The sequence below is a fragment of the Sodiomyces alcalophilus genome (assembly GCF_042370955.1).
Source record: "Sodiomyces alcalophilus JCM 7366 unplaced genomic scaffold ACRALscaffold_7, whole genome shotgun sequence".
Classification (NCBI taxonomy): domain Eukaryota; kingdom Fungi; phylum Ascomycota; class Sordariomycetes; order Glomerellales; family Plectosphaerellaceae; genus Sodiomyces; species Sodiomyces alcalophilus.
In genome coordinates, this window is record NW_027263538.1 from 1,414,021 (window position 1) to 1,441,192 (window position 27,172).

The 27,172-nt window shown below is 53.7% G+C and overlaps 13 protein-coding genes across 13 annotated transcripts; 7 read left to right on the top strand and 6 right to left on the bottom strand.

Annotated features, from left to right (window-relative positions):
* Positions 1–2,474: 2,474 nt before the first annotated feature.
* On the top strand, positions 2,475–3,819 carry ACRALDRAFT_212504 (uncharacterized protein; the record flags this gene model as incomplete). Its single annotated transcript, XM_071023895.1, has 4 exons — positions 2,475–2,590; positions 2,635–2,728; positions 3,091–3,336; positions 3,712–3,819. 4 exons carry the CDS (start codon positions 2,475–2,477, stop codon positions 3,817–3,819), a joined length of 564 nt encoding a protein of 187 aa, XP_070872452.1.
* A 29-nt stretch (positions 3,820–3,848) lies between these two features.
* ACRALDRAFT_212503 (uncharacterized protein) lies at positions 3,849–4,328 on the bottom strand (the record flags this gene model as incomplete). Its single annotated transcript, XM_071023894.1, has 4 exons — positions 3,849–3,928; positions 3,953–4,106; positions 4,150–4,260; positions 4,299–4,328. The coding sequence occupies 4 exons, from the start codon at positions 4,326–4,328 to the stop codon at positions 3,849–3,851; spliced, it is 375 nt and encodes a 124-aa protein (XP_070872453.1).
* Positions 4,329–4,580: 252 nt separating this feature from the next.
* ACRALDRAFT_212502 (uncharacterized protein) lies at positions 4,581–5,428 on the top strand (the record flags this gene model as incomplete). Its single annotated transcript, XM_071023893.1, has 7 exons — positions 4,581–4,667; positions 4,774–4,863; positions 4,907–4,943; positions 4,982–5,141; positions 5,200–5,299; positions 5,330–5,389; positions 5,420–5,428. The coding sequence occupies 7 exons, from the start codon at positions 4,581–4,583 to the stop codon at positions 5,426–5,428; spliced, it is 543 nt and encodes a 180-aa protein (XP_070872454.1).
* A 29-nt stretch (positions 5,429–5,457) lies between these two features.
* Positions 5,458–6,087, bottom strand: ACRALDRAFT_212501 (uncharacterized protein; the record flags this gene model as incomplete). The annotated part of the gene is made up of 6 exons (XM_071023892.1): positions 5,458–5,511; positions 5,545–5,596; positions 5,673–5,838; positions 5,898–5,921; positions 5,965–6,001; positions 6,028–6,087. The coding sequence occupies 6 exons, from the start codon at positions 6,085–6,087 to the stop codon at positions 5,458–5,460; spliced, it is 393 nt and encodes a 130-aa protein (XP_070872455.1).
* A 1,000-nt stretch (positions 6,088–7,087) lies between these two features.
* Positions 7,088–8,674, top strand: ACRALDRAFT_1077508 (mitochondrial 54S ribosomal protein uL29m). Its single transcript, XM_071018652.1, has 2 exons — positions 7,088–7,674; positions 7,794–8,674. Exons 1-2 carry the CDS (start codon positions 7,135–7,137, stop codon positions 8,079–8,081), a joined length of 828 nt encoding a protein of 275 aa, XP_070872456.1. The 5' UTR covers positions 7,088–7,134; the 3' UTR covers positions 8,082–8,674.
* A 210-nt stretch (positions 8,675–8,884) lies between these two features.
* ACRALDRAFT_1065269 (uncharacterized protein) lies at positions 8,885–10,530 on the top strand. The gene is made up of 4 exons (XM_071017121.1): positions 8,885–9,378; positions 9,534–9,941; positions 10,017–10,103; positions 10,182–10,530. The coding sequence occupies exons 1-4, from the start codon at positions 9,091–9,093 to the stop codon at positions 10,215–10,217; spliced, it is 819 nt and encodes a 272-aa protein (XP_070872457.1). The 5' UTR covers positions 8,885–9,090; the 3' UTR covers positions 10,218–10,530.
* A 91-nt stretch (positions 10,531–10,621) lies between these two features.
* On the bottom strand, positions 10,622–11,332 carry ACRALDRAFT_1058123 (uncharacterized protein; the record flags this gene model as incomplete). The annotated part of the gene is made up of 1 exon (XM_071015934.1): positions 10,622–11,332. One exon carries the CDS (start codon positions 11,330–11,332, stop codon positions 10,622–10,624), a length of 711 nt encoding a protein of 236 aa, XP_070872458.1.
* Positions 11,333–12,227: 895 nt separating this feature from the next.
* On the top strand, positions 12,228–14,831 carry ACRALDRAFT_2043847 (uncharacterized protein; the record flags this gene model as incomplete). The annotated part of the gene is made up of 9 exons (XM_071021384.1): positions 12,228–12,238; positions 12,294–12,411; positions 12,614–12,860; positions 12,926–12,972; positions 13,022–13,154; positions 13,214–13,352; positions 13,411–13,472; positions 13,535–14,715; positions 14,790–14,831. 9 exons carry the CDS (start codon positions 12,228–12,230, stop codon positions 14,829–14,831), a joined length of 1,980 nt encoding a protein of 659 aa, XP_070872459.1.
* A 598-nt stretch (positions 14,832–15,429) lies between these two features.
* Positions 15,430–17,419, bottom strand: ACRALDRAFT_2110750 (uncharacterized protein; the record flags this gene model as incomplete). Its single annotated transcript, XM_071023494.1, has 7 exons — positions 15,430–15,624; positions 15,710–15,864; positions 15,947–16,832; positions 16,967–16,994; positions 17,073–17,132; positions 17,206–17,230; positions 17,374–17,419. 7 exons carry the CDS (start codon positions 17,417–17,419, stop codon positions 15,430–15,432), a joined length of 1,395 nt encoding a protein of 464 aa, XP_070872460.1.
* Positions 17,420–18,389: 970 nt separating this feature from the next.
* ACRALDRAFT_1072081 (uncharacterized protein) lies at positions 18,390–19,754 on the top strand (the record flags this gene model as incomplete). The annotated part of the gene is made up of 2 exons (XM_071017933.1): positions 18,390–18,966; positions 19,375–19,754. The coding sequence occupies 2 exons, from the start codon at positions 18,390–18,392 to the stop codon at positions 19,752–19,754; spliced, it is 957 nt and encodes a 318-aa protein (XP_070872461.1).
* A 452-nt stretch (positions 19,755–20,206) lies between these two features.
* Positions 20,207–21,946, bottom strand: ACRALDRAFT_2111754 (uncharacterized protein; the record flags this gene model as incomplete). Its single annotated transcript, XM_071023538.1, has 2 exons — positions 20,207–21,402; positions 21,604–21,946. The coding sequence occupies 2 exons, from the start codon at positions 21,944–21,946 to the stop codon at positions 20,207–20,209; spliced, it is 1,539 nt and encodes a 512-aa protein (XP_070872462.1).
* A 487-nt stretch (positions 21,947–22,433) lies between these two features.
* ACRALDRAFT_212493 (uncharacterized protein) lies at positions 22,434–22,880 on the bottom strand (the record flags this gene model as incomplete). The annotated part of the gene is made up of 4 exons (XM_071023889.1): positions 22,434–22,566; positions 22,620–22,688; positions 22,723–22,810; positions 22,868–22,880. The coding sequence occupies 4 exons, from the start codon at positions 22,878–22,880 to the stop codon at positions 22,434–22,436; spliced, it is 303 nt and encodes a 100-aa protein (XP_070872463.1).
* Positions 22,881–22,927: 47 nt separating this feature from the next.
* On the top strand, positions 22,928–26,092 carry ACRALDRAFT_212492 (uncharacterized protein; the record flags this gene model as incomplete). Its single annotated transcript, XM_071023888.1, is given in 27 exon segments — positions 22,928–22,980; positions 23,072–23,108; positions 23,138–23,150; positions 23,195–23,256; positions 23,316–23,350; positions 23,377–23,506; positions 23,526–23,545; positions 23,591–23,661; positions 23,715–23,741; positions 23,859–23,930; positions 23,998–24,027; positions 24,058–24,113; positions 24,148–24,287; positions 24,344–24,507; positions 24,588–24,705; positions 24,746–24,818; positions 24,886–24,981; positions 25,018–25,083; positions 25,114–25,191; positions 25,271–25,339; positions 25,401–25,408; positions 25,455–25,591; positions 25,625–25,693; positions 25,722–25,838; positions 25,876–25,927; positions 25,966–26,042; positions 26,076–26,092. The coding sequence occupies 27 exon segments, from the start codon at positions 22,928–22,930 to the stop codon at positions 26,090–26,092; spliced, it is 1,887 nt and encodes a 628-aa protein (XP_070872464.1).
* Positions 26,093–27,172: the final 1,080 nt, after the last annotated feature.

Here is a 27,172-nt window from a genome sequence, read left to right on the forward strand (position 1 = left end):
TCGTGCGTTAGTGAATTTGCTAGTGACAAGGTTCGAGACTGACGCCTTGTGTTTGTACCAAAGTTTCGCTCGAGGGCAAGGTAGAGGGTACTTTCTTGACTTGGCGCCGATGCCGGTAGCAAAAAGATTAGAAAAGTGTCCCAAAAGGGGTATAGCGTGGGTAGTATATGTCTGGTGGTGGGAAGAGATAAAGGTAAAGAGGGAAAGAAATTGTCGGAATAGCCGCAAAAGAAATCAGAGTGGGAGGGCGGCCTAGCAAGATGCGGGTGAATGATGCGATGGCAATGCTTTGCCTATGCTTCAACTCCCGGTTAATTAGTGCCTTCTTCCTTTTTATGTATTCTTTTCCTAGTGTGTGCGTTGTCAGTTTCACACAGGGTGGAGTGGAGGAAGCCGTGGGTAATTAGAGGGGATGATGACATATCCCGATCTAAAGCTATGTATTGTTGCCCGTAGACGAGTCAGATCGGAGATAAGTGGTGGCGGGAGTATGTAGCGTGGCCAATAATCACGTCCCCGAGTCGGGATACGATGTTTGGTCGCAGAACGTTTAAAGTGAAGAGGGAAAGTGATGGAAAATATCAAGATGCGAGAGAGACAGCGGGTAAAGGAAGAAGAGTGAAGAGCGTAATTCCTTTGATAGTACCGCTTTCGGAAGACCGGTACAGTCAAAACACTTGTTTCTAAGCAAATACTAAACAAATACCTGTCTGGTCCTTTTATTAGGTACTGCCTTATTACGAAAGCAAAGTCAACAAGTTGATAAAATTGATATCATAATTCGTATTTCTTGGTAAAGCCTGATCTTCCTATTGGACCTGTCACCTTTTGCACGCGGAAAGATCCTTCTCCCTAAAAGTTGGTAAAGTCTCATCACCACATTTTTATAGTTGGCTTTCCCAGAGCACCTAGCAGCTAGGGGAGGTGAATACAGACAACGTAGTTGGTTATCAATACAGGCTGTGGTGTTATCCTGCAAGGAGTCTCGTTCCCGGCCACTCTGTTGCTCTCGCTTCCTCCACTGGCCATTCCAGCAGAGCATTCTACACGTGTATGGAGTACTTGTCCTGTTACCGCCACGCGCGGTAATTATCTGAAGGCCGGAAAAAAAAGGGACGTAGAACGTAGTCGCGTGCCTACTCAAAAGGGTACCCAATCCGAAACGCGCGAGTCGTGCCCGCCAGTTTAAACAACGCGCTCCTGTCATGTGCAGGTCATTCTGTAATTTAGTAGTAAAATTACAAAATGTTGCGCCAGAGACGATCGTCTCTTCCACCATAGGTACGAAGTAAGCTTTTTAAAAGGGTTCAATGATGGCGCACTATTGGCCGTACTTTGTAACTTTGTAACATATAAACGTCTCATCCAATCAATTCCTCTGTCTAATGGACGTCATCCATAAAATATGTACCTAATTAGCTGTTAGCATTAATCACACGCTGCCTCTGCTCCGTCAAGATGGTGTCGTTTGCCGAGCACGCGTGGGAGAACCGTCGAGGTTAGGTTGGTAATTAGAGATATTACCTGCAAGTGGGAGAACCGGTCAACGGCTGCCCAAGTTAACAATCAGGGGTACATTCGGCTTGAATCTCCGGGTGTAACTGACACGCAGTACTACCAGATGCGCGATAAACAGGGTATTCCCATTCTAGCAAACACCTACAACGTAAGGTATTCGTAGTCATTCGTCCCATCCCTCGCGACTTGGATGGGAGCTACGAAAACTTCCCATTAGCCGTTTCGCGGCGGACTACATCACTTTTCGATCATCCATGCAGAATGGTCGAGTTGCCAATTAGTGTACATGCTACTGCTTGAGTGCTTGGTCAGCGCCCTCTTACGTGGCCTAGGTACTCAAACCCGGCAGATGATTCGGGCTAATGAATAGGAGAGGGGGTTCATGGTTTTGAAGTGTCCTTTCAATTGACAGGAACCGGTTTTATCGGCAGAGCAAAGCAGTTTTCTGAAATAAAAAAAAGAATCCACGGACAAAATCGGGGGACGCTAAGATACAAACGCGTGGAACGGTGAGCCATACGTTGTACTGGAGCACAATTCTCACCTCCAGCAGACCGCTCTCGAGGTCGTTATAATTAGCCGTCACCCCTCCGCTCAGTACCTACGTATACTTCGTACTTTTTATGTTCCGTTTTCCTGCGACTAGTGTACGGTCAGGAACTCACGTAGCTCGATTCTGGTTTGAAACTCGCGAGTCATAAGTATATAGGTAGATACCTACGTAGCAAGCCCAGGACGGTACGCTGTCGTGGTCAGACATGTTGTGAAATGTGCATACAACGTACGTCTAGAAAAAGGCCACGATCGCATGCAATGATTCATGTGCGTCGTAGCCGCCTCAAGCAATGCCCTGCCCGACGAGATATCTGAGCCTCATGGGATAACTGTGGATCACTGTGCTAGCCTGCGGGAAGTGGGCACGATTTGGACCCGTTTACGCAGATTCGGCGGCCATCATGAAACGATGCCGACGGCCTGACATTTCTCGCGCCATGGAGCTACGCCTGGAACGAGGCACCCTGGAACAGAATAAACCCAGGGCGGTAGAAGAGCTTATTATGTGGAATGCCTGGTGATGCTCACAACTTCGGAGCGTTATCCCCTCAAGACCACCAGTTCCAATGTAACACGCAGGCGCCTGAAAAAAGAGAGGAGAAAAATTACCCCCACGACGTACACGTGGTTCGTCCAGTTTAAACCTCATACCGAGGTACAGCGCTACCTGTGGTTCATGCCAAGCCCTTGGGTACATTGTTGATGCGACCTTGATGTACTGTATACTTTCGTGCTCAGATTACGAAACTTGGCAGCATTCCCGAGTCGAGATAAAAAAAAAAAAAACAGGTACCTAGGTACGTTGTAGACTTCCATGCTATTTGCATGCAGACTTCGTGTTGTTCTGTGTATAAAACCTCTACAATGTAACGCCTATCGTACGGAGATGCTCCGGATAATGGCTTCTCTGTCTCACTAACTTGCGAGCTACTAGGTAAATGCAATACATATGTACGTGTAGCCTTCCATAACATGTACTTACCTAAGCTCTAACCCTTCGTCCATTTTTGCATGCAGACCAACTGCGGCGGTAGGATGGACGTTTGGCGGCCGAATGAGCCCTGCATCCCTCGGTCCCTGGCGGCGCGCGGAGAGGGGACATGTCAGTTGTGTCTGGCGAGAGGGTCCAACGGCCCCATCAAACCCCATGCGGGAAGTTTGGGGGTCATGGTCTCCATTATTCTTTCGAGAAGGCTACGCATGGAAGCTTTTCTTGTCCCACGACATGAAGCTATTATCATGATTATGAGCGCCGCCAGCAAAGTTATCCCCGCGAGGACCTACCTACTCTTTTGCGACCCCCGAGCTTTTCGCTTTACACCCAGCCCAGGCATATTCGGAAAAACGACGTGGGCTATTTTGTGTGTTCTGGGTGTACTTGGTACTTGGCGGTGAACTCGGCGCCTGTATGTACAACGTACACCTGTCGTTCGGAACAGCCGGGAACAGTGCCATCTCATCCATAACTGGGCAAGGGATCCCCTCCGAGCTACGACCGAGGGAGATGCCAAGTCCGCTGGTCCGATACGTATGTACTCTACCCTGTCGAAACGGCCCGCCACCCAATTCGGGCCTTGTACGTACTGTACATACAACGTACAACGTACAACGACAACGACACAACGTCGTCGTTTGGAGATTCTCGGGGACAGCCGCAGAGGCTGGGATATGACATCACCTTTTGACGGAATAGGAAATGCACAGACAAGAGAGTGCCACCGACACACGGGTGCGTATTGTGACTAGGCCCAATTTCACCTATTTCTCCGTGCCACTCATAAGAAATAATTACTCCTTGAGCGGGATGGCTCCCTGAGGAAGTCCGAATCGCGGACAACACTGCCCCGAATGGTCCCTGTGAACGATTCGATGCACGCACGATACTGGCGGTCAGAAAGATTAAATGCCTCGAGTCCAATTGATATTGGTGTCGAATTTGAGTCGTCAAGCTTGGCGGGAGATTTCGTGTGGCTCTTGAGGTCGGGACGTTGAGGGGTATGGCATACGAAGTACCGTTCAAGGATTCGGTAGTACTGCCGTGTTCCATCGTGAAATGATACTTGTCTTACAACGTACAACGTACTGGAAGCCCAAATGAAGAACGTTGTGCAACGCCGTACGTTGTATGTCCTCAGACACGGAAGAGGCAATTTTCACGGAAAAGTGCGCCTCAAATGGTGTAGGCGACTGGACGCAACAAATGCGCGAAGAGGCATACGAAGTACTGTGAAATGGCACTGCCAAGATTTAATCATTCACCATCTCGGTTTGAGGGAATGTAATACTCCGTAGGACGTTACATACAATACCGCTATCGGGGCAAACGTATATCGGGGTGGATAAATTGGCTAGTTAGGTAGTTATTTCTGCAAAACGTATAGTATCTTAAGAGGAGCAACGCACTTGAATATTCTTTTTAGAGTATAGTAGGCTGTGTGAATCACACTTTAGCTAGGTGTTATCCTGGGAGCCTAGCATGGGTTTCTAGTGTAACGCTAGGGCCATGAATGGTAGGCACGGGACCCACCCTTTGGATGCCACTAGGCTTTCGGCTCATCGTGCGGTTCCCATTTGATCTGATCACCTACATATTCGTACGTTGTACGTTGTACGTATTCGTAATTATTACGGAGCAACTATTTGGCGGCTGTACATATGCTATCTAGCCTGGTCCTGTCCGCGTGTCGCGTGGGATGAAAGTGGGAGGGCAAGACGAATACTCCGTGGATGGGAAGTCTCGACACCACTGCCGCCGCCGCCGCCGCCGCCATTTCAACGTCCACGAGTCAGGTGGCTCGAGTCTATCTCACGATGCAATGGCAAAATTCCTCAGTTTCTTGGCAACCACACTAGCCGCCAATCTTTATTGAGTTCCTTGCCACGGGCCGCTCAATCTGACTCGCTGGAGCGCCCCTGGCTGAGCATCGGGGATCGGTAACGGTACACTACCGAGGCCATTCCAATTCGCAACACTCGCCTGCAACCGACATGGGAAATATTCTCACTAGTGCGGTGGCAGGAAAAAGTCTGCAGACCACGCGACATTTTTCATACGAAGAAGCGCATATGTACAACGTACGTTGTACACATGTACCGTTGTAATGAACTGGCGGTGGGCGGTTACAGTGGGGGCGATCTCGGAGATGAGATGCGGTCAGGGGTTGGGCGGGGAGGCCAGGCGTCTGCGATGGAGCGCAGCCGGGGGAATACAAAGATATGCCGAAACGTTCTCTTAGGGTCTATCTGTCTCGTGAAGCTGATTCGAGGTCCAAGTGCACCATCGACTATCCCTTGGACCGTCGATTTGCATGTCTTTGTGCAATGAGACTCGTGTGCAATGCTACAGAACCTCTGATGCTCTGAAAACGATGGCAGACAGAGGTGTCAATGCCATGTCCATGCCATGCATCGTTTGCTACATTCCTTCTTAAAGTCGCGCTGGTGTCAGTGTCGACGAGTTCACGATTCGACTCCAGAAGTGATTGACTGAACGATGCGAACGTGCGTTGTCAACCTGGTGATGCTGGTGACGGGTCGGGCATGTTTCGAATCCAGGCATGCCATGCGTTTCTTTTTCTTCCTTTTCTGAAAACGTTCACACTGGGAGGTTGGCGACTTCACGAAATGACCTGCGCCAAACGCCGGCGTAAATTGGCTTATTGCAGAATATAGGGTGCATGTTTCTCTCCATCTGTGGCATTCTTTTCTTCCGCACATGGATGAGGCTATCCCAAGACGAAGGGACATCGAATTCGCCTCGGAATGCTGATGAACACGTGTTTCCCTTTTTCTATTCGAGCGTCTGCCAGAGAGTACATACACACGCTCACTCGCCATATCGCGGCGTTCTGGCGACGACATTCTCTCTCCATCCCTTAAACGCGAAACAACTCGTTTCGTCGACCATGGCAGCTTTTATATCAGAATTCTGAGTGAGGTTGTTGTGATACCCACCAGCTGACCCGCACACCCGTACGGGTATTGCCCGAACCCGTCCAGTAAAGCGGGCCCCATGGTGAAGGCTGTTCAGCCGCGTGGATGCCATGAGCCCACCCGTTCGTCGATGCCTCCCTTACCGTGCGGATCGCTTATGGGAGTCTCAACTCTCCAAGGTGTGGTGGAGGCGATCCGCTCATTCCCCCCCATCTTCCCCAGAAAGGCCCCTCTCTCCGCATTCATGCGATCGGGGACTCCATACATGGCCACCAACTGGATGGAAGAATGGGTCCCAACGCGCTGGACCTTCACATCCGTGCCACCTACCCTTACAACGTACACCGGCCTCACAAACATTCGGATGTGGGAATGGGTACCTGCGTACAGCGCTAACATTGTACGTACGATGTACGTTGTACCTGCCTTGGAGGAGCTTATGGGCATCGTCTCGTTCCTCACGCCCCCTCGCATTGTTACACAACAGACGCCAAAGTGGAGGAGGATCCAAGCTTCGGACGGGAAGCCCCAGTTTCAACAGCCGACGCCTGTACGGAGACCCTGGAGCTCTCCACACAAGCCAGTGGCTCACCTCACCGTCGCTGGACCTTTACCGTTTGTAGACCGTAGGGCTGACATCCAAGTGTGAACGGCCATACCGGTAGATTTCAAGGTGACCACCAAGCCAACGCGACAGACCTTCCCCTATGCTATGCAGGCACATGTATGTAGGTACGTGTACGCTTCTTGATTGCGTCGTGTCTGAGGCATCCGTTCCCTTGATGGCACATGACATCACTGTGTATTATCACAAAAGTTGTCATTGAAGCCGCTTGCTCCATTCCAAATACCGACACAGCGTCCGAAAAATAATAGCCGTTCTAATAAATGTTCGTTGCCAACTCCCAGTCGTGGCTTCTCTGGTGACACGTGGCTTAGACCTGAGGTCCGTGGCTGTCATGTGGCGCAGTATTCGGGCAATTATCGAGCCGCTTCCGAGACTGAACACATTATGATTGGTCGAGAAATTACACCGAGCTTCTATTCGCGTTTCCTCGAAAAAGGCTTCACCACCATCCCGGAAACAAGGCTCTGTATGCTGAGGATTCGGGGAAGGCGACAGCAACCATGACGACCCCCACCACCTTTGCATCTTCCCTGCGCTGCGTCGTGCACACTGCACGATCCCAACGGACACTCCTCGCTTCACGAACAGCGGGGAACGCGACCATCCTTCCGCGTCCCACCCAACCCACCACGGCATCCTTTTCCACGTCGTCATCGCACCAGAAACGCAAGACGCGCGACAACAACCGGCTCCGAGGCGTCAGCAGTCTGCGACGCACGGGACCCCGCGAGCCTCTGTCTGTGTCGTACGACCCGCTGCCCAAGCCTGCCGACTACAAGCCCAAGGTCACCGTGGACAAGGACCATGGGCTCTGGCAATTCTTCCCGGCCCAGGGGAAGCTGATGAACACGCCCGAGGAGGACGGGAACCACGGGCGGCCGTGGACGGCGAGTGAGCTGCGGCAGAAGAGCTGGGAGGACCTACACGCGCTGTGGTGGGCTTGCTGTCGGGAGCGGAACCGCATCGCCACGGCCAACGCCGAGAGGTCTCGAGCGAGGCTGGGATTCGGCGAGTACGAGGCCAATGCACGGGACGACGTGGTGAGTGATTATTCTCGATTAGTTTCTCCGTTCACTTTTGTATCTTATACCCAGCCGAGTCCCTGGACGCCTGGGCAGACTTTCAGAACTCAACTAACGTGCGGCTTTCACGCCGGCAGGTGAAACGGACGATGAAGGCGATCAAGCACGTCTTGACGGAGCGCTACTACGTGTGGGAGGATTCGTACCAGCTTGCGAAGCAGGACCCCGAGGTCAACCTCTCGGGCAAGGGCGAGGCCTACACGCCGCTGTACGAGCAGCAGGAGGAGGACTTTTTCGTGAAGGAGGACGGCGAGGCGGCTGCTGGGAACGAGGCGTCTCCGGCGCAGAAGGCCGCCGAGGACAGTCGTGTCGACCCGTCGACAATACCTGCCAGCAAGTCATCGGAGCAGGCGCAAAAGATGTAAGAAGAGAGGTCTCGGGGGACCGGGGGCGTGTACTTTGTAAGGTGTAACTCAAGTCTGTACTATTATGAACTGGGAGGACAGTTGTCCTAGTTACTTGGATAGAAGCCCTTAATGGGAGATTGTGCTCCTTTTCTTGCCCATCTCGCCATTCGTGGTACAGTAGTGAAGTATATCTAGCCTTTCTCACATAGTGAGCAGGACATATCCATTGCCTTCGGGAAATTGGTCTAAAGTGTGCAGGCGACATAATGCTGGAAAGCCAGGTATCAATGCTACTATAGTTTACTTGGGAAGAGGCGGACCTGGTCCCGTGGTCCTAGATTTCCCACTGAAGCAGGACGATAGAGCTAAAGAGCAGACGGACTGTTACAACTTATATGGGACTGCATCCTCGCCCTCCTCTGTTTACCTTCTCCGATGATGTGTACTTTCTGTGCCTACCTAGGACATGACATCGTTGGGATCAAGAGACTTGACCATGCTATAAGTCTGAAGGTTGTAACAAATCCCTTATCCATAAGCTATACGTTGTACAGAGCTATACCCATGTGCTTTCCATTGTTTCAGTGCCAGGGATGTGGTGTGACATTGTGGTTTGATGGAGTCGTGTGTCCGTACCTCGCAAGGGTGGGTAGGTAGGTGGCAGTACGGATACTGTGGCTTGAGAAGTCACTCGACGTCACCGTTGGTCACCTCGACTGCCGTTCTCCAAACGGTGAACCTACTTCGTATGTCTACTGTGTTACTTGCCGTTATGGGCCAAGTACTTAGTACACGTTTATTAAGCTTCTCGTCGTTATACTGAGTACCTACCTTACCCAACCTGCATCTTCCTTTGTCTTTAGAGTTCCGTACCTACGCTGCACTCGCTATCTTCTGACCCCAAGGCTCTTCTCCATCTTTATCACGGACCTGGCACAGAAGCAAAACCACGCGACTTGAACCCGCCTTGCCTGATATCTTTAACAGACTCGTGGATACACCTACACCTGAGCGAAACCACCCCGTCATGTCGTCAGCCCGACCATTGACTTCGTCCCCCGAAGACATGGGAGAATCTAAGTGCGCCATCGACGATACTGTCGACGAGGACGAGGAGGTTGTCGAAGGTCGGAGGACCCAGTCTGTCGAGCATAAGCGGAAACAATACGACCCGGCTGTTATCCGCGTCCAAGAAATCGTTCCCTTCCACTTCAGTCCCATATTCCTACCACTCACCCCTTCCAACGTGGACTCGTGCCTGGCGTTAGAAAACGCTGCCTTCACAAACCCAGACCACCGCGCCACCCGAGAAAAGGTGAACTCATAGCCATCTTGCCACTTTCCCCTCCCCCGGACCAACCTGCCCAGCTCATAGTCGACATTCTTTGGCCAGACATCTCACTGTAGCCCTCACGCGACCCAACCAAATTCCCCGCTCTTTGACTCGGAAAGCTAAAGCACGTCGACTAGATCGAATACCGCCTCACCACCCGGTCAGACCTCTGTTTCGGCCTTTTCTGCAGCGTCAAGCCGGCGGACGGCCAGGCCTTTGGGCTGGAAACCGTCGCCTCCGCGAGGCCCGTGGAGACGAACCGCAAAAACGGAGAAGTCCACGCCCTGTGCGCCCATGTCATCTCCACCATGGGAAAAGACCTTGTCGTCACGGACAATGACATGAAGTATCCCACAAACTGGCGCGATCCCTCTGCCCCCAAGGACGTTGGAAATCAACTGGGCGGCAGGACGGTCTGCATCCACTCCCTCGCCGTGTCGCGTAAGCTCCAGGGCACCGGGCTAGGGAAGCTTGCCATGGCATCGTATATCCAGATCATCAACGAATCCGGCGTGGCGGATCGCATTGCCCTTCTCTGTCAAGACGTGCGTCGGGCACCTGGTCGCCCGGTTCCAAACCCCGTAATTTCGTATCACAAATCCGCTGACGGTACTTTGTAGAACCTCATCGGATATTACGAGCAACTCGGATTCCGGAACCTCGGAGAAAGCAAGGCCAGTTTTGGCGGCGGGGGATGGTACGACATGGTAAGTCTAAACCAGACCTAGCAGGCGGAGGGTTTCTACGTTACCATTGCAAGAAGTGAGCCTGATCATCGACTGCAGGTGCTGGATTTGGAGGGACCGTCCTTGAAAGAGTAGTATCCTCGGGACACGCACGGCTTTCTTCGAGGATCGAGACAACTTGCACGACTTTTTTTGAGTAGGGTGGAGGGATTTACCCAACAGCGATAATGTTTGTATCCTTGTTCTGTACCCTTTGTTCATGAGACACCACAAAGGATGGTGAGCCCAGGTTGGTGGTATTTTGGGCCGTCGCATGATATTGTTTCTACATCAGCGTGTATGGGTGGGTTTCCTTCGCTAGGAGGGCACTTTTTAGTCCAGACTACAATGAACACGTCTAAGCGTCTCGTCTACCTGGTCACAGACTGTCCTGTGCACACGAGGTTTGTCGGCCCACGTAACCATAACTCGGCAGTATATTCAGACGCTAGGGACTCCTTTTTTATTTTGATTTCTTTCTCAGAGCTCTGTTTCCTCGGCTAGTCGCTTGCCCTATACTTGGCCCGATACTCCTCGGTCCTCCGGATATCCTCTTCGCTAGCGATTCCACGCACCCCCTCGATGATATCGTCCAGCGTCAGGATGGCGTGTATGGGGATGCCAAACTCCCGCTTGATCTCACCGAGAGCGCTCGGCATGGGCTTGGAGTCGTCGCCGTCGGGCGACGGTAGCTTCTCCATGCGGTCCACAGCCACGACGATACCGACAACCTCCCCTCCCTGGGCTCGGATCTTGGCAATCGCTTCCCGTTTGGCGGTGCCGGCGGTGATGACGTCGTCGACGATGAGGACGCGCTTGCCCTGCAGCGGGGCGCCGACGATGGTGCCGCCTTCGCCGTGGGCCTTGGCCTCCTTGCGGTCGAAGGAGTAGGAGATGGAGCCGAAGCGGGCCGGGTCCAGGTCGGCGAGCTGGGCGACGGCCGCCGTGGCGAGGGGAATGCCCTTGTACGCCGGGCCGAAGACGATGTCGAAGGTGAGCGGGTTGGGGCCCGTGGTGGCGGCGTCGCGGATGGTGTGTGCGTAGGCGAGGGAAATGGCGCGCAGGAGGTCGGCGCGGTAAAAGTCGCCGGCGTTGAAGAAGTAGGGACTGATGCGCTTCGACTTGAGCTCGAACTGGCCAAACTTGAGGATTCCGTTTTCAACGGCCGCGCGAAGGAAGTCCAGCTTCCAGGAGGGCAATTGGGAGGCCATTTTGTTTGCTGTGTTGGGTGACTTGGTCTAAGGGTGAGGTTGCGAGTTTTGATCCGTCTCTTATGATAACTGTCCGTTTATTGTTATGAAAGTGCAAGGGCACCCAAAAGTATGTAAAGTAAAATCTTAGAAATTTATCTTCAGTCCTAGGTCCAAGTTTCTGCAGTAAATGTTCGGCCACCAAGTGTGTCTGTAAATTTCTGTCCTCCTCAAACTTATTTCACATGGTGGTTCATAGTCGTGACTGCCCCGCGATCCCCCCACCACGAGTGGAAAAACCTAGAGTGGGTCACTGCGAGGTACAGTCTCAGATGAGAAGGTATCAGTGTAGGTACCGTACCTACGTTGTATGGAGTTCATGTCTCTCAAAAAAATCAGACTCGAATATTGCACAGAATTTACAGACCTGGCTTTGAACTAAGAATCCTGGAGAAGAAAAGATGATTCTTTAGTTGTGGTTTCTAGGATGCTGTGATGCACGTCCGTGTGTACACTACTTCAGAGGAACATGGATGAAGGTTGCGATTCTTCCTCGCGGGGTTTCGGGACAAGAGTGTAGATAAGATTAGATAAGATACCCTGTCCCCACTTTTGAACACCACCAAAGAAAAAATTATCAAGAGACACGCCGACCGACCTGGACTGCCTCACCGGTTGCATTTGTAGGCCCGACAGACACACATTCTCCCTCCGGTCAAACTTTCGTCGCCCGACAACCAAGGGCCATACATCGATCCATCCGGACGGTCGATATTCTTCACACACGATCCCCGGGAGAGGAACTCTCACGTCGCTCGCAAATCTCTGCTTCACCGCCCAAAACGAAGCTCACGTTCGCCCCTTCTACGATTCCCTACACGCTTGAGTTCGCGCCAGAACTCGCCCGTTGCCTGCTATGAAGACACAGTCAGTCGCCAATATAAAGACTCCATATTGTTACACTCTCACTGACATCGACAAGATGGAAGGACATCCCCGCGATCCCAAATCATCAGCAGATGACGGACATTGTCCTGTCGTCGACCCAGAGGAAGCTGCCTACACAGATCCGCGCCGGCTTCAAGATTAGCAGAATTAGGGTACGTAGCTTCTGTACGGAGCTCACATCATCGTTGGACATGGGGTACTCTCCTTGTGTCGAATCGAGTTGCGATGCGCCACGTCGACCGAGCTGGATATGGAGTTGTTGAACCCGCCAAAGGCTCTTTATGTGTCTGCTGCGCGGTCCGCTTTGGAGACGGCTCAAGTGGGAATAAGATCGTGCCGCTAACCATGCTGCAGGCGTTCTACACTCGTAAGGTCAAATTCACCCAGGAGACCTGCTCCGACAAGCTGGGTGCCATCATCGAGTCTTTCCCTCGCCTCAACGATATCCATCCGTTCTATAAGGATCTCATGAACACACTCTACGACGCCGATCATCTCAAGATTGCCCTGGGCCAGGTGTCGACTGCAAAGACTCTGATTGAGACTGTGTCTCGGGATTATGTCCGCTTGCTCAAGTACGCCGGCAGTCTGTTCCAATGCAGTACGTACCAGACCGCCACGCGTTGCATCTCAATCATCGTGTATACGATACTGACTCGGCCATAGAGCAACTCAAGCGCGCGGCTTTGGGTAGGATGGTTACCATCATCAAGGTACGGCCCGACAGAGCATATGGGAATGGCAAACGCTGACCGAAAGCAGCGACTCAAAGACACGTTTCTGTATCTTGAAGAGGTCCGCATGCATCTAGGACGTCTGCCATCGATCCAGCCAAATACACGGACCCTGCTCGTTGCCGGCTTCCCCAATGTGGGCAAGAGTTCTTTCCTTCGCTGTATGTCAGGCATCGATTTTTTCAGTCAAAAAACGATCTACTGACAGATAGACTACCAGCTGTCTCCAGAGCGGACACCGAAGTCCAGCCCTACGCCTTCACAACTCGAAGCCTCTTTATTGGGCATTTCGACTACAAGTATCTGCGATTCCAGTGCATCGATACCCCGGGAATCTTGGATCACCCCCTGGAGGAGATGTACGTCGCGAGTCCACTTGGAAGTCGCAAAAGAACATCCTGCTCACACGAAGTCTAGGTCGACCATTGAAATGCAGTCCATCACGGCCATTGCCCATCTGCGATGCGCCATCATGTACTGTAGGTGGACTCTTGTCTCTTCTCTCTGGCCAAACGACGGAATCACTGACCAGAGGGAACAGTCATGGATCTGAGCGAGCAATGCGGTTACTCGGTTCAGGCTCAGATCAACCTATTCAACAGCATCAAGCCGCTCTTTGCGAACAAGCTCGTCTTCATCGTCATCAACAAGATCGACATTGTCAAGCCCGAAGACCTCGACGCCGAGACACAGGAGCTGCTGAACAGCGTCCTGAAGGCCGGTGATGTTGAGATGTTGCAGCTGTCGTGCACCACGCAGGAAGGCGTCCAGGAAGTCAAAAACACCGTCTGCGAGCGGCTGCTCGCCGAGCGTGTTTCAGAGAAGCTCAACGCCGGTACTTCTGCCAGCGGTGCCATTGGTGGTCGTCTGGCCGAAGTCATGGCGCGCATCCATGTCGCTCAGCCGATGGGCAAGCCGCTCCCGACCTTCATTCCCGACGCGGTCAAGAACCTCAAGAAGTACGACAAGGACGACCCGGACCGGCCGAGACTCGCGCGAGACGTCGAGGCGGAAAACGGCGGTGCGGGTGTCTTCAACGTCGACCTCCGGGCCGATTATATCCTCAAGAACCCCGAATGGAAGTATGACAAGGTGCCTGAGGTGTTCAACGGCATGAACGTGGCCGACTTTATCGACCCGGAGATCGACGCCAAGCTAGCCGCGCTCGAGGAGGAAGAGGAGAGGCTGGAGGCCGAAGGGTTCTACGACTCGGACGCGGAAATCGACGACGATGAGGAAGCCACCATCCTGGCCCAGGCCGAACACATCCGCGAGAAGCACGCTCTCATCCGCAACGAGGCCCGCATGAAGAAGCGCCTCAAGAACCAGGCCATCATCCCCCGCAAGCAGGTCCGCATCCCGCTCTCCAAGATGGACGACGCCCTCGACCAGCTCGGCGTCGACACCACCGACATTGTGTCCCGGGCGCGTTCCGAGTCGCGCCCCCGCGGCCGCTCTCTCGCCCGCAGCCGCGCCGGCACCGTGGACGGCGACGGAGACGATGCCATGGACCTCGACGCGACCCCGCGCGAACGCCTGCGGTCCAAGAGCCGTGCGCGCAGCATGGCCCCGGCCGTCAATCGCCGCGACGACGGTGTCCAGGATGAGACGGCGCGCAGCAAGGCTGACCGTATGGCCAAGCTGGGCCAGAAGAAGATGAACCGCATGGCTCGCCAGGGCGAGGCGGATCGTCACCAAACGGTGGCCCTTCAAAAGTACTTGGTAAGTTTGTCGCGTTTTCTTTGCACTTGTGATCTTCTCCCTGGACGGGTAGCTGACTCCTATCTCTTCTCTAGGTTGCCGGCAAGCGTGGTATTGGCAAGAACCAGCGTCGTTAAACTGGCCTTTTTAGCCCCTCCTCTATCCATCTACCGCTTTTGGAGAGAATAGCTGTCCAGCTTTCTCCTATCATAGTCGCACTCGTCATCGTGTACGGCATTGTCTTCGAGGCGTTTTGGCGCTGGGGCCGTGATTTCATGTTCAGGAAAATTGCCAAAAAGAATATAAACAGGACGTTCTATGTCCACCTGTCGACTCGATCGACAGTCACGAAATAGGACTTTCACTCCGATGATAGTCCTCTGGACATGGAGGCAGCGTGCAAGGTGGAAGTTTGAATTCCTCTGGGCCTAGATACCGTCAATGACTTATATGACCTATGTTTACTCGCCACGTTTCTCGACCTCCGTGAGAGGGAGAGTGCTGGGGTAAGAGTCTCGCACTCTTCCCGATCTACGACTTGATAGCCTGGGTCGCTACGTGTCATGCAAGAGACTCAACATCTCGTAGAGGATAATGCGTTGTACTCCTGGCCGAATTTGACTCGCTTTGGTTTGCTTATTTTCCACAAGATGGCTTTCCATTGGCTCTGTCATTTATCCTATAACTCAACTCGACTCTGCTTTGTCAAGTTCACCTCCGAAAAGTCTCGTTTGCTTATTGGTCATCTGCCACCTGAATGCCGTCCCTCAAGCCCTCAACCACAAGCTCCTCGCCTGTGACGCGACGGTAGATATCCTGAACATCGTCGGTGGTGGTCTCGAAATGGCTGCTGGCGTCGTAGCTCTTGGAGACGTACGCACAGTCTTTGGTACCATCGTCGATGGGCTCGTAAATGGGGATCGGGGGACCCTAGAAAAGTAAAGGTATTCCGGGTTAACTGTCAAGTTTTTCTACTTGCCGATTTTCCTAGAGGACACCGGTGGAGGCATCTCACCATGAACTGTTCCTCAATCTGGCCAAGGCGCTCCACACCAGGCGCGAGCTCGATGTGATGGTTCGCGTCCGATTCGGCAATGGTGGATACCATGGCGACCCAGTAGCCCGGAGGGCAGACATTGTGTGCAGAGGACACGCAGGCAATGTAGATGTCTAGCGACAACCGTGTTAACTTTTTGTTCCACGGTGGGAAAAGCCGGGGATAGAGATTAATACGAGGCAGGGGATGACGAACCGTGCTTACGGCCAACCTGGCTCTGGGGAATAATAATCTGACACGAGTCGGCGTCGTTGGTGCCGGCAATCGGGTGCTTGAGGATGCAGATGGTCCGCAGGACCTGTCCCACGACCCTGACCTTGCCGGGGAAGTAGCTAGGATCGCCGATGATGGTCTTGGTCTTGGTCTCGAACTTCATCTCGTCGGCGCCGGTCATGGTGGCCTTGATGCCGGCCACTTTCCCGTCTTCGTAGAGAATCTCGTCGATTTGAGTGCTGAGCATGTAGGTGCCACCGTAGATGGCGGAAAGGCGGGCGAAGCCCTGGGGGAGCTCGCCAAGGCCGTAGAGCGGGTAGATGTAAGGGGACTTTCCGTAGCGGGCAACGGAGTGGCCGTAGAGGCGGATGCGCTCGATGGCCTCGGGGGCGGCACCGGGCTTGGTGAGGTAGTCGTCGTTGGTGTAGAGGGCCATGGCGTGGCCGATGAAGTCCCGGGTACCGGTCTCCAGGCTGAATACATCGTAGACGTTCTTCATGGTGGCCGAGTTGAGGTCGAGACCTTTATGGGTGGCGGGGTCCTTGACGTCAAAGGTGCCGACCCACTCGATGAAGCTCTTCATGCGGCGTTTTTCGAAGATGCCCATCAGAGGGGAGCGCAGGGCCTCGACGGCATCCGAAGGGACCTTGGCGACGGTGGCCTTGGGGCCCTTGCCCTGCTGCACGAAGCTGCCGGCCACTTGCTTGAATTCGAGGTACCGTGTGACGTCGGTGGAGACGAGGATGTTGGTCAACTCGCCCGAGGACATAAGGAACTTGGGAACGAGATCAATGTTCCAGTCGTTCAACCGGCCATACTTTTTCCACGGCTCCTCGCCCTGCTGATAATTTCCATACTTCTTGAATAGCTATTTGGGTTGTGTATATTGTCAGGCGGCTGATCGGATCTGGGGAATCATCGGCGATTGTGTGTCTGTGTTTGCGTGGGGCAAAGTTGAAAGGAGAGAGAGAGGAAAAGGGGGTGGAAGGAGTTGGAGCATACCGTCTCGAGGTTGACCGAGGCGGCCTCACTGGAGGGAGAATAGTCAGCACATGAAGAATAGATGCTACACGGTAGGTAACAGCAGTGGGATGGAAGAAAGACTTACCCGCCATAGTGGTCATTGCGATCAATGTGGAGGACTTTCTTGCCCTTGACACTAAGCACGCTGTAAAGGAGGAACAGAGCAGATATCAACATCAAGTCCAGCCTTCACATGTTGGACAAGTGAAGAGGCATACCCAGAAAGAATACACTCAGTCAAGCCTAGAGGGGGCAAAGCCGAGAGACCAGTCAATCAACAAGCTCAACTGAAGACGACGAGACGGGAGAGACAGGCCAGAGGAGGATGCGGGGCAGTGATTCGGGAAAAGGGGGGAAGAGGGGAAGAGGAAAAAGGGGAAACACACCTGTCCCCAGGACGATGACATCGTATTCCTTTGCAATCTCATCCATGTTTATGAGGTCCAATTTCTGGAGTGTTTTGGAGTAGGCGTCGTTGTTGGAATGTAGGTATAAGGTTCAGTTGGATTTTAGACGAGACGCAAGCAGGCGGTCAGAGGTTAGGGGTCGACTCTGTGATGAAAGGCGGGGTGGGGTCAGCTACCTAAGGTACATGGTCAAAGCACAGCTATGGGCGGGCAGTCTAGTGCTAATTACCGAGTATGATGTACCTACCGTATCGATGATGGAGATGCATGGAGACTTGGAGATGGAGCTCTGGAGGGGTCACGCTGGAGGTACTCAGTACGACCAACCCAGTACCTACGTCTATTCGCTATGACTAAACGCCAGCCAGCTCGCTCCTTACAGGTATGTACATCCTACTCCTTCAGCCGTCACTCACTCTGGCCACACATTCTCGTCTCGTCGAGAACCTTCGCTTTTGCTATTGAATGTCTCGGGACCTTTTCCGCCTTGAATTTGAATCGGTTCTGCCGTTTCCCACATCCACCACATTCGACAGGTGTTAGTTAACCCCTTTCCCCACCAACCCGAACCCGTGATCCGCAAGTCGACCAAGAGGGGTGCTGCATCGTCCCGCTCCAGATCGCCGTCGTTCATCACTACGTTGTTTTCCCACGGAAACGCATAGCGCACTGCATCTCCTGCATTTCTCCCGTCCTTCGATTTCTTGTCTCTATATCGACGCTATAACTTCCTTTCGACATCCATCGCAGTAGGGTCGTCTTGCTTGAAGATTGCCGCCTCTTTGCGTCATTCCTGTCTACCTGGTTGCCAGGCAATCCGACCACGCGCGACCAAAGTAACCAACGAACCAACAACAAACAGCAGAGAAGACGTCCTCAAGATGTGAGTTCAGAACTCCTTTCTCTCATCCTCCGCGACTGCCCTGCCTCTGGGCATAGAGAAGTCTGCCCGCTGACCTTCCCTGTCCAGGCGCATTACACTAAGCATAACAAACATGGAGTCGGCGGAACAGGATGACATCCTCACGCTCGAAATCTTCCCGAGCATGTCGCTGTCCACCCTGCGAGAGTCCATCCAGGCCGAGACGCAAATTCCTCCCACATCCCAACACCTTTATCACAACGGCAACCTGATAGCCGCCGACCAAGACGCGAAGACGATGGCCGACCTCGGCATCTCCGATAACGATATGCTGGCCGTCCATGTCAGGGATGTGCGACAACCCGACCAGTCGACGAGAGGAGGCGGACAGCAGCGGAGGAACCCGGGCTCTTCCGGTCAGGACCCCGAGCTCATCAGGCTCCGCATTCTCGGTGACCCAAGGCTGCGTGCCCAGGCTCAGCAGCAGCAGCCACAGCTTGCTGCCGTGCTCGACGATCCTCAGAGGTTCGCCCAGATGTTCAACGAGAGTCTTGAGCGAGAGCAGAGGGAGCGCGATGCCCGCCAGAGGGAATTGGCCCGCTTGAATGAGGATCCTTTCGATGTAGAGGCTCAACAAAAGATTGAGGAGATGATCCGTCAGGAGCGGGTTATGGAGAACCTGCAAAATGCCATGGAGCACAACCCAGAAGGTATGAGTTGCCTCTGTCTTCCCGAGTGAAAGAAAGAAAAAACGGACAACTCCATGCTAACCATCTTCATCACAACAGTTTTCGGCCGGGTGCACATGCTCTATGTCGACGTCGAGGTCAACAATCAAAAGGTGAAAGCCCTGGTGGACTCAGGTGCCCAGGCCACCATCATGTCCCCCTCATGTGCTGAGGCCTGTGGCATCATGCGCCTAGTGGATAAGCGATTTGCAGGCGTCGCTCGAGGCGTAGGCACCGCAAACATCATCGGCCGCGTGCACTCCGCCCCGATCAAGATTGGCCCTCTCTTCCTGCCCTGCAGCTTCACCGTCATGGAAGGAAAATCGGTCGACCTTCTCCTGGGCTTGGACATGCTGAAACGGCACCAGGCGTGCTTGGATCTGGCCAAAGATAAACTGATCATTCAGGGCATCGAGATTCCTTTCCTCGGCGAGGCCGATATTCCCAAGGAGAGCGAGGAAGCCCTGGAGCAGGAACCCAGGCTACCCGGCCCAGCCGGGACCACCATCGGCCAACGGTCGGGCGTCGTGTCTGGGCCGCACGATGCGCCGACGGAGCAGCCAAGCGGGCAGGGCACACCGGCAGCTGCGGCGCCTCCGCCCGCCACGTCATCGGCTCCGGTAGCATCCCAGCCGGCAACACCGAGCTTCCCCGAGGAATCCATCAAGCAGCTCATGGACTTGGGCTTTCCGCGCCAGGCAGCCATCGAGGCGCTCCAGGCGACAGGCGGCAACGTCGAATTCGCAGCCGGTTTGTTGTTTGGTGCCTGAGCTTGAGTTTTGCTGAGCCGACAGAGCAGCGGAAAAGTAAGCATCTAACGAGCAGGATTTACTGGCTTTCTCTCTGTGGCTATGAAGGAGCAGACAAGTGATAGATACCTAGCTTAGCTAGGCTATGAGACATGAACCGAATAACCAAATGCGAAGCGAGGGACCATGTCGCAACGGCTTAGAGGTTGGGAAAGGCGCAGTCGGCCAAGGCGTAGCGTTTCATTGTAGATCGTTTCACTACTTTCACGATTTCGCAATATGATGTCCTGCTTTTCTCTCCATAGAATCCCGGCCATCCTGCCCTGTCATGTGAAACGATTCGGGAACAAACTGGGCTGTCAAGACGGCATCCTAGTACACGAACAATATTGCATTATATCGACTTTCACAACCATTGGCCCTTAATCCCAAACAAAATAGCTCACAACTTTTCCCATCACGTTCAGAGACGCCTAACGCAGCTTGTAGACACAAGGCTTCAGAATGCTAGCTTCATCCACGTCATCGGCACCCTGTTCCTCCCAGACGAACCGCTTCTGCTTCTTGTGCTTCACCTCCTTGGCAGCATCGGCTGGGACAACGCCCTTCCCTTTGGTCGGCGACGCAGCCTTGACGAAGAGCATCCTGACAAACATCCTATTCGACATGTCCGGCTCCCCATGGAGAACGAACCCGCGCTTCCGAAGCGCCTCGACAAACGCAGACACGTCCGTCTCGCCGCGCCTGTCCTCGGCGCCATCCACCTCGACGGCGAGATCCTGCCGGTCGGCATCGGTAGCGGGCCCGCCTTCGGACGGACCACCGCCGCCCTTCTTCCCCGGCTGCTGCTTCTTCTTGCGGCCGCCGACGCTGTGGCCCACAGGCGCGGGCTGGCGGCGCTGCTGCGCGGCGGTGCCGAAGCGCGACTTGATCTCGGCGACCCACAGCTCGCCCTTCCAGCGGAGGATGCGGTACGCCTCCTCGACGAAATCGAGCCAGTTGGTGCCCATGAGCGCGAGGCAGAAGATGGCCAGGTCGACGGCGCCGTCGGCCAGCGGAACGTTGGCAATGTCGGCCCGCGTGACGTGCGGGCTGGGGCTGTGCAGGTCGAAGCTGTGGATGGCGAGGCGGAGCTTGCGGGCTTCCGGGAGGAGCGTGGCCGCGAGCCGTGCGTCGCCGCAGCCGAGGTCGGCGATGGTCGTGATGCGGCCGGTGTGCGGCAGGGCGGGCACCGCCTCAGCGCCGGCGGCGGGCGCGCTGCCGCCCTGCCGCTTCCCTGGTTTCCCGCCTTTGGTGGTAGGCGGCGGCTGCTGCGTCGCGCGTAGCCTGATGTCGCGGATGTACCCGTCCACTGGGTTCTCGGGCCACACCTCCACCTGACGCCGGAATCCCTCGTGGTACTCGGAGAACATCTCCGGGCTCTCGGTGAAGAGGCGGAGCGCCTCGGCCGAAGGTCGGGTGTACAGCGTCTCGTTGAGGTGGCGGAAACGTGCGGATATGAGTTTCGCGCGCATCGACGCCTGAAGGGGCGTGAGCTTGGCCGCGGGGGGAGGCACGGGAGGCACGACAGGCAGAGGGGCAGGCTGTGCCGCCGTCGGCGATGCTCCCTTGGGCTGGGTAGCGGGGGCGTCATGCTCGTCACGGCTAGGTTCAGGTTGAGGCTTATCCCCTGATGCAGGGCCAGCGCGGTCCGTTGTTCTTTCCTTGGCATCCTTGTCGCGTTTGCGGTTCTTGGATTTGTCTTTGCCGTCTTTCTTCTGCTGCTTCTCGGCCTTTAGTTTCTTGGCCGGAGGCTGCTGTTCAGAGTCTGGCACCTGGTTCGTCTCATCTTGGTCGCTGAGTCCATCCCAAGAGTCCTCGTCGGCCTTACCGTTGGCGGCTACATCAGGACGAGCGTCGGCTGATTTGTGGTCGCCGCCTTTCGGCCGCTTTTCTCTGCCATCGCGAGCTCGGCCTCGCTGCTTTCCTTGCGGCGAGGCTCCCTTCTTTTCGTTGGATTTCTTATCGTTGGACTTCTTGTCGTTGGACTTGCCTTCGATTATCGACTCATATAGTTCGACAACGTTGTCGCCAGTCACATTCGAATCCCGGTTGTGAGTAGCTCTCTTACGCTTCTTATTGGACTTGGTCTCAGTGCCGTCTTTCTTTTTCGCCTGCTGCTTCTCCGGTTTGAGACTGTCGGCCGAGACCGACCAGCCTTTGACGGCAAACATAATATACGATAGAGAACTTAAAAGGGAGAGGCGAAGAAGAGGCAGAAGAACTTGTGAATTGGCCCGGTGAAGGAAGAGAATCAGAGAGGGAGTGGGTAAGAATGATCCAGTGGTAGATATCCGACTATTGTCTGCTCGGAGTTCTGCTTTTGTATACCCGTTATACCTCCGGTGGTTGAAGTGAATGGGAGGTCAACTATAGAAGACACTCGACGGGAGAAGAGGTTAGGTGTGTACGAATAGGCAATGGAACGCGTGAGACACCTTTCTCAAGACGGTTATGTGAGGCCTGACGTTGATGCGATATGTCGATAGCTAGATACGCAGTGACTTTTTTTTTTTTTTTCTGCCGATCAGTCTGGGCGCGATTGCCCCACAATCTTGGTATCCATAGTATGGTTTCTCTTATCTACATAGAGCTCGTTTATTACTTAATAAAACAAAATATGGTCGATATGTGCATACGTAGCTAATAGTACCGAGGCTATTACTCAATTGAGTTTCTATACCAATCCGACTCTGGTTCTGCATCGTTTGTCTGGTCAATCCTTTTTCCCTGAGCAAGTCGCAACGATTTGTCGATAACATGTTTATCTGCTTGGCGCTTCTCGCCTCTTCTCCTATTTCATGATCATTTGCCCTATTTCTGACCCCCTTGCTTCCTGTTTCACACCAATACCTTTCTCTGTGTTTTCTCTGTACTTTTTGTTTTTCTCTTACCCTCATTGCTTGTCGTGCGCGTCTGCCAGCAAAAGTCAGTGACTACCTACCTAGACAAAGCGCCGAAAGCGTACAAGGTGCGTTGCATGGCATCCCATTTCGAACAAGTGTCGCGTGCGTCTGTAGGAGCTAGCGAATCATCCCCTCAAGTTCCCTAGGCATTCTTCGGGGTTAACAGCTAGCGCTTTAGCCACACCGCACCAAAAGCATGCATCCTGGAAAGATCCGTGAACGTATGTACGAATACGTCGTACTGGTAGAATGCGATCAGAGCTTGCACCTATCCTTCGCGTCCAGTGGACGATCCTTACAAGGTCGATGCGTTTCGAGATCGTTAACCCGAATTTACCATTTTACCTACCCATGTACATACCTTAATTGGCCCCAACTATCGTTCCCAACCAGGTCTGCCATTGTACTTATGCTGTACGTTGTATACCTGGTGTGATAATCGTTCCATGCGTGACATAGTGTTCCAAGCTTCGTGCAGCAAACAGCAAGGAGGGGAGGAGGATGTAAAGCATTGAGCTGTGATTGTGCCTATGGGGCCCAACTGGGCAAGGGACGCGGAGGAGGGGGGCGGTGGGAAAGTGGGGTTTGGGAACTACAACTAAGGTACCGAGTAATACCCACTGTACAATGATTCTAGCGGTCTAGCAGCTGCCGTCGTATCGTACCTACAACGTAGGTAGATACCATGTACCACCCAGCTTGTCACGGCAGCTTGATGCACTCCGTCTTCTGTCGTCTTGCCATAATTCCCTCTTCCCAACTACAACGTGCTCAGGACAGTCGTCTGTTTCAATCGCCCTCGATGATGAACCCATTGCCATCGGACAAGTGCGGTGCCTGACAGGAGTTGTCTCCCTACCTACCTACGTGCTTCCAAGGCTAGATTTTCTTCTAAATCACCACCACATCAAGTTGCTCACAACAGCCAACCGGTAGCTGCCAGGACATCTCCTTTCCCTTTCCAACACGATTCATTTATGTACGTTGCATTTTCGAGGGCCGGCCGGCATATGTATACAACGTACAACGTACATAGGTGCTCGGTCTACGACAAAAGACCCCTGTCCAGCTGATTTCTCCCAGGCGCTTTTTTGAACCCCTATTAGCTCCCGATTAGGTAGGAAAGGGGGGGCCGGCATTCAAGAAGATCTAATCTGGTCTGTGCGCCGATGGCTGGCAGGTCATCCCCTCGATATGTTGATTCTCTGGCCTCATCCCCCACTTGGTCGATTCTGGGCCTTCTCACTAGATAGTGTAGTAGGGTGCCACCCAGATTCGCAACCCTACCCGTTATCCGCCCCTCCTCTACCAGGCGTAAGCACATTCGCCATATGCACGCCGCATACGAAGTATGAATACGTTGTATGCTTGTCCACTAGTCACCGACGACGAAAAGATGGCCGCCGCTTTCGCCATGCCTCTCCTCCGAGGTGGTGTGGCAAATACATATCTGCATACCACGCCTGCAGCTCCGGAACGTGGTCGAGGGGCTGCTTTTGATTGTTGTCTTGCTGCCCATTGGATCAAGGCTCGTCATGAATACCCACTCTCCCGTCCTCGCTTCCCAATCTCAACCGCGAGCCCCGATCCCGCCTACTGAGCGTTCTGTGTTCACACGTGGGAGGTAGGTCGGTGGCCACTTTAGGACAGCTAACTGACCGCCAGCCCACCTTGCCTTTCAATAAGGATATTTTTACCACCCTCGCCCAAGCTGCGTCTCGGCACAGTGGCTGTACATAAGCTGCTCACTCCATGTGTCCGTGATGATGGCGCATCCTGCCGGTACCAGCCAAGACCCACGCTAACGAAGAAAAGTCACTACGGTGACTGTGTCCTGTCCTGGGCCTCTATTCCCTATCCTTTTTATGACCACGTACGTTATATCGAGTTGACTGCAACGCTACCGCAGTAGTGTGCATTGTCAAATGCAAATGTCCTGCATGGACAAAAAAGAAGAGCAAAGAATGGGAGCAAATAGTTGACAATGTGGACCCTCGGCTCGACTCCTTTTTCGACTGTCCCGCCCAGTACACGAGAACCTACCACAGCGCACAACGTACATTGTAGGTACCACCATGCCCATGGCTTCGGTCCATGCGTCGATTCTACTTTTAGACACCTGACTTACCCATTTTCTACGGTGTGGCATGGGAAGGTAGCCGCCATCATCCTTACCTACGTAAGGTACCTACCTACCCTACTTACAGCTCTATCCAAGTACGGTTGAAACACGGTTACCCGACCGCCACCCGCCCACGTCCCTTCCTGATTCCAAGTGCGACGACAGATTTCAAAAATCCCCTGTCGATCGTTGTACTGATGTCTTTCTTTGGGGCTAGATCTTACATCGACGAATTAATGAGAATCTGCACTCTGTCCTCATACTCCGTACAGCAGCACGCGCGGTGGAGCGCCTCGCCATACAACGTAGATAGCGCGCCAAGTATGCAGTGGGCAAGTCGGTTCTCGGACCTCACCAGTATTTGACGGTTAGGGCAAGGACGTCCTACGCTGTACGTTGTATGCCACAAGGGATCCTGGCAATCGATATCGGAGCAGCATTACATACTGGGTATTTACCTAGGTAACTAGCTCATCCATCGACACCCGATGCGGCAAATATCCGACTTCCTGGACGACCTTGAACTTGGTGATCACCAGGTTGGTTGAGCTTTTTTGCTTTTTTTTTTTTTTTTTTTTTTTTCCCCTCATCCGATGCAAGGCGCAGACGTATGAGAGAACTCAAAGTAGCGTAATTATGGGAACGTCGGATCAGGGTTGTCGCGCGACAAGGACACGAATCCCTGCTGGCACCCCGAGAGAGAGGGGACAAGAAGGGCAAATTCTGCGAAATCGTGGACCTGAAACGAGCCATGCTACGTCCGTCTGACGGGCTCTGCTGTCCGTCCGACGGTGCACAGCCGCCGTTTGTGTTGTACAAAACAGACCCGGTCGTCGCTGGACGTTGGGTTTCCATGGCATATGCCCCTTCATTGGCATCCTTTTCTCGGGCCGGTCAAGGCTCAATGGATCCTGACTTTAGAACCAGTCCCAGCGCCGGTTGAGATGGCGGTATGGGTGAATACATACGCTGTATCTGTTGCTTCTGCGCGCGGCATGAGAGGGCGACGTCAAGCCCATATCGCGTCCTTTCCTTGGGGTTTTCAACAAAAGAAAAGGCTCGAGTGTGTGGCCAGACATCAACTCAGTTTATGACAACTATCTTGGGCTGCGTGGTCCGAGTCGGCAGTGCACCTCTGGCGGTCCTGGACCATACCCGCATCTAGTGCTACAGTTACTACTGCCAGCCCCAGAAGCTCCGTCAACGAATTTCGAGCTAGGAGCTGCATCTCCACTCTGATGGGTGACAAAGGCAGATCCCATGGTGAACTCTCAGCGATTTACCGATTTTGACACATTGTGCCTAGCGTCCTTCAACACCAATTGTGGGTTCGTCTCAATGCGTCTTGGACAGCTTGCTTGCATGCTTGCAAAGGTACTCTCGACTCGAAAACCCCGGTTACTTTACTTTACTGCATAGTAAAAGCATTCTCCCGCCTCTGTGAACTGCGACCGAGAACTTCGAAGTCATCAACATGCTGCGAGTCCTTTTGTCAAAGAAAAGGACAGACAGGTACGGTACGTACCTTCCCGTATGAACCCCCCCCCCCCCCCCCCCCAAAATTAAGCCTTACACCCTCGACACCCCACTCTGCCCCACAGTTTACTGTCCCCGCGGTCCAACATCAGGTAGGACGAGATCCGTTGGCTTGGCGTGGTTCCGGTGGATGCAAGGAGCTAGAGTTGACCTTTTGGTTCTAGCCCCTTTCAGCGTTGACAGGGAATCTGGGAGGGAACCCCCTGGGCTGATATTGTTCTCTCGAGTCTCGTTGCTCTGTTTCTCTGCAGCACCTAACCTAACAAAGTAACGACAAAAGTACGAATACTTCGTCGTTACATCGGCATCACACCAAGGCCATCTGCTATCGTCGTTGGCACCCTCTTAGGGACCCAGGGAACCTTGGAACAACGTCAGTTCCACTTCTGCGATGGGGAACTTGGCAGTCTTTGTTCTATCCCCTCCCCCCTCTCTCCTTTTTCTTCATTTCCCACGTCTTGGCTCCTGCGAATAACTTCGAGATGCTTCCCATCCCATTCAACCCTCCGGAAATATAACCCTGGTCCTCTTGAGCTCTTGAGCACTCCCTTGATTACACTGCATGCTGGAGTCAAGCGATCGCCGCCTACCCGCCCATCCTCTCCTCGCTGTCTCGGCCTCTCTTTTGCCCATCATCTGGCCACCAAGGCGTTCAGCGCGGCTCACTCTCTCTCAGGGACGGACGTCCGACTTGGCTTCTGCGTTTCCACCCCGGGTGGAAGATGGTGACCTAGCCCACCCGCCCATTTCACAACCCATGACAGCAGCTTGCAGATACCCAGAACAGACATACCATACCTTACCAACCCCCTGATCACCATCTACCGAGTGTCTCC